The sequence below is a fragment of the Trachymyrmex septentrionalis genome, unplaced genomic scaffold, assembly GCF_001594115.1.
Source record: "Trachymyrmex septentrionalis isolate Tsep2-gDNA-1 unplaced genomic scaffold, Tsep1.0 scaffold8, whole genome shotgun sequence".
NCBI lineage: Eukaryota > Metazoa > Arthropoda > Insecta > Hymenoptera > Formicidae > Trachymyrmex > Trachymyrmex septentrionalis.
Genome location: NW_017305987.1, coordinates 26,149 through 27,922, shown reverse-complemented (window position 1 = coordinate 27,922; position 1,774 = coordinate 26,149). Strand labels below are relative to the sequence as shown.

At 35.7% G+C, this 1,774-nt stretch overlaps 1 protein-coding gene across 1 annotated transcript in view; it reads left to right on the top strand.

Moving 5' to 3' along the window:
- LOC108754421 (GTP-binding protein RAD) overlaps positions 1-1,774 on the top strand; it is a 21,822-nt gene that overhangs the window by 18,954 nt on the left and 1,094 nt on the right. The window contains exons 6-7 of the mRNA XM_018496680.1: positions 502-593; positions 1,345-1,537. Coding sequence (XP_018352182.1) covers positions 502-593; positions 1,345-1,537 — 285 coding nt within the window. The remainder of the gene's footprint in view (positions 1-501; positions 594-1,344; positions 1,538-1,774) is intronic.

Below are 1,774 nucleotides of genomic sequence, written 5' to 3'. Positions count from 1 at the left end.
TGTTGGTGTGTGTGTGTGTGTGTGTGTGTGTGTGTGTGTGTGTGTGTGTGGGGGGGGGGAGGATTATCGGTATTTCTGTATACGAAAGAGGCAATATATATTCTTCTCTTCTCGGTGGTCCACTTTGATGATATGAGAGTTCAACCTAGATCATAATGGTCCCTCGGAAGGGAACGATCAATGACAATTTTATAAAATTTTCTCACCATTGTTCGGACGTAATTAGATTTCTTCCTTTGAATAAACACATGTGCGCACATATTTTTAATGAGGGATTCTCGTTTCTAGCTGCGAAAGAGAAAGAATAAAGTATGCTTTGAGAACGTGTGTTATCTTTCGACTCAACCGCTGCTTTTTGCGAAGCATTAATCATCCGTTTTCTTTTTTAATTACGCGTTTTTTAATTACGCTACATATATGTATACGAAAATACCGATGACGTGCCAGTCTGATTGATAGTCGGACGTTATTGCAAATGTTCAATTCCGCTGCGTTTTTCAGACGACGAGTACGGACAGAAGAACGTATCCGTGATGCTTGACGGCCAGGAGACGGAATTAGAAATCATTGATCATCCGGCTGCGGAAATGTCAGTGAGTAAAATGTGACGTTTTATCGTATAAAAATAGATGTCCGAGTACCGAATTGATGCATCGAGAGGTCAATTACCTAAGAAATTGCGTTAAATGAATAATTATTGGATACCGGAAAGAACTCATTTGCCGCTCTCGTAAATAGAATTACAGCACGATGTCACTTTTATCGAGTTTACTCTATTATTGCCTATTAGATGTTGGCGTAAACCCCCGGGATATACACTCTAATATAAATCGTCGTATATAAAACGATGATGTGTGTGAATAAGGGAAGAAATTGGAAAACGTATAGGTGTTACTTTATCTATTAAAGAAGATCGACAGACTCGAAAGGGTCAAAGAATATTAAGTCAGTGAAAAGGGAGTCAAGTGAATTATTTCTTCGGATTCATCAAGATAGATCGAAAGAGGGTTCTTGCATGGGTGCTTGATGTAATAAAGCGTTAGAGCTATACATAAATGTACGTAAAAAAAACGGGGACACATTTTGCGATGAACTGCAGAACTAAATATAACAAGTTTTTAAAAAATAAAACGTAGATATGCAAGGTATTGAAAAATAAATAATGCCCTTTTAAAAATCACAATATTCTCTCTTCTGTTTCCATTTATTGCGATATTGCGTTGCATTATATAAACGATAAAATTTATTGTTCAGTGGAAAAAAATAAAAATCGAATCGTTCGTTCATTAATCGATGTTTTTCCATGAGTTTTCTCATTTTTTCGCTCACTTTCATCTTTTCGAGGTCGAGACTTTTTGTTCAACTTATAATCCGGATGTGTACGTGGTGGTGTACTCGGTGGTGGATAGAAGAAGCTTAAAGGTGGCTGAGGAGACACTGCTCTACTTGTGGAAAAGCGATTACATGGTGAATCATGGTGTCATCCTGGTCGGTAATAAAGTGGATCTCGAGAGGAAGCGGGAAGTCCCATCGATGGGTGAGTACATGGATTTCGCATAAATTTTCTTAATATAATTATAACGCAAATCATAACGGAATTAATAAAGACCGAGAATTTTCAGACCCTGTTCAATAAAAATTCAATGTTCGTAAATATAATTATACATCCAAATTTACATAATTTTAATGTAAATTCTTCATTTCTTCATAAAAACAATAAATCTATCACTGAAGTTATATATATATATACAGAATATATATATATATATATATA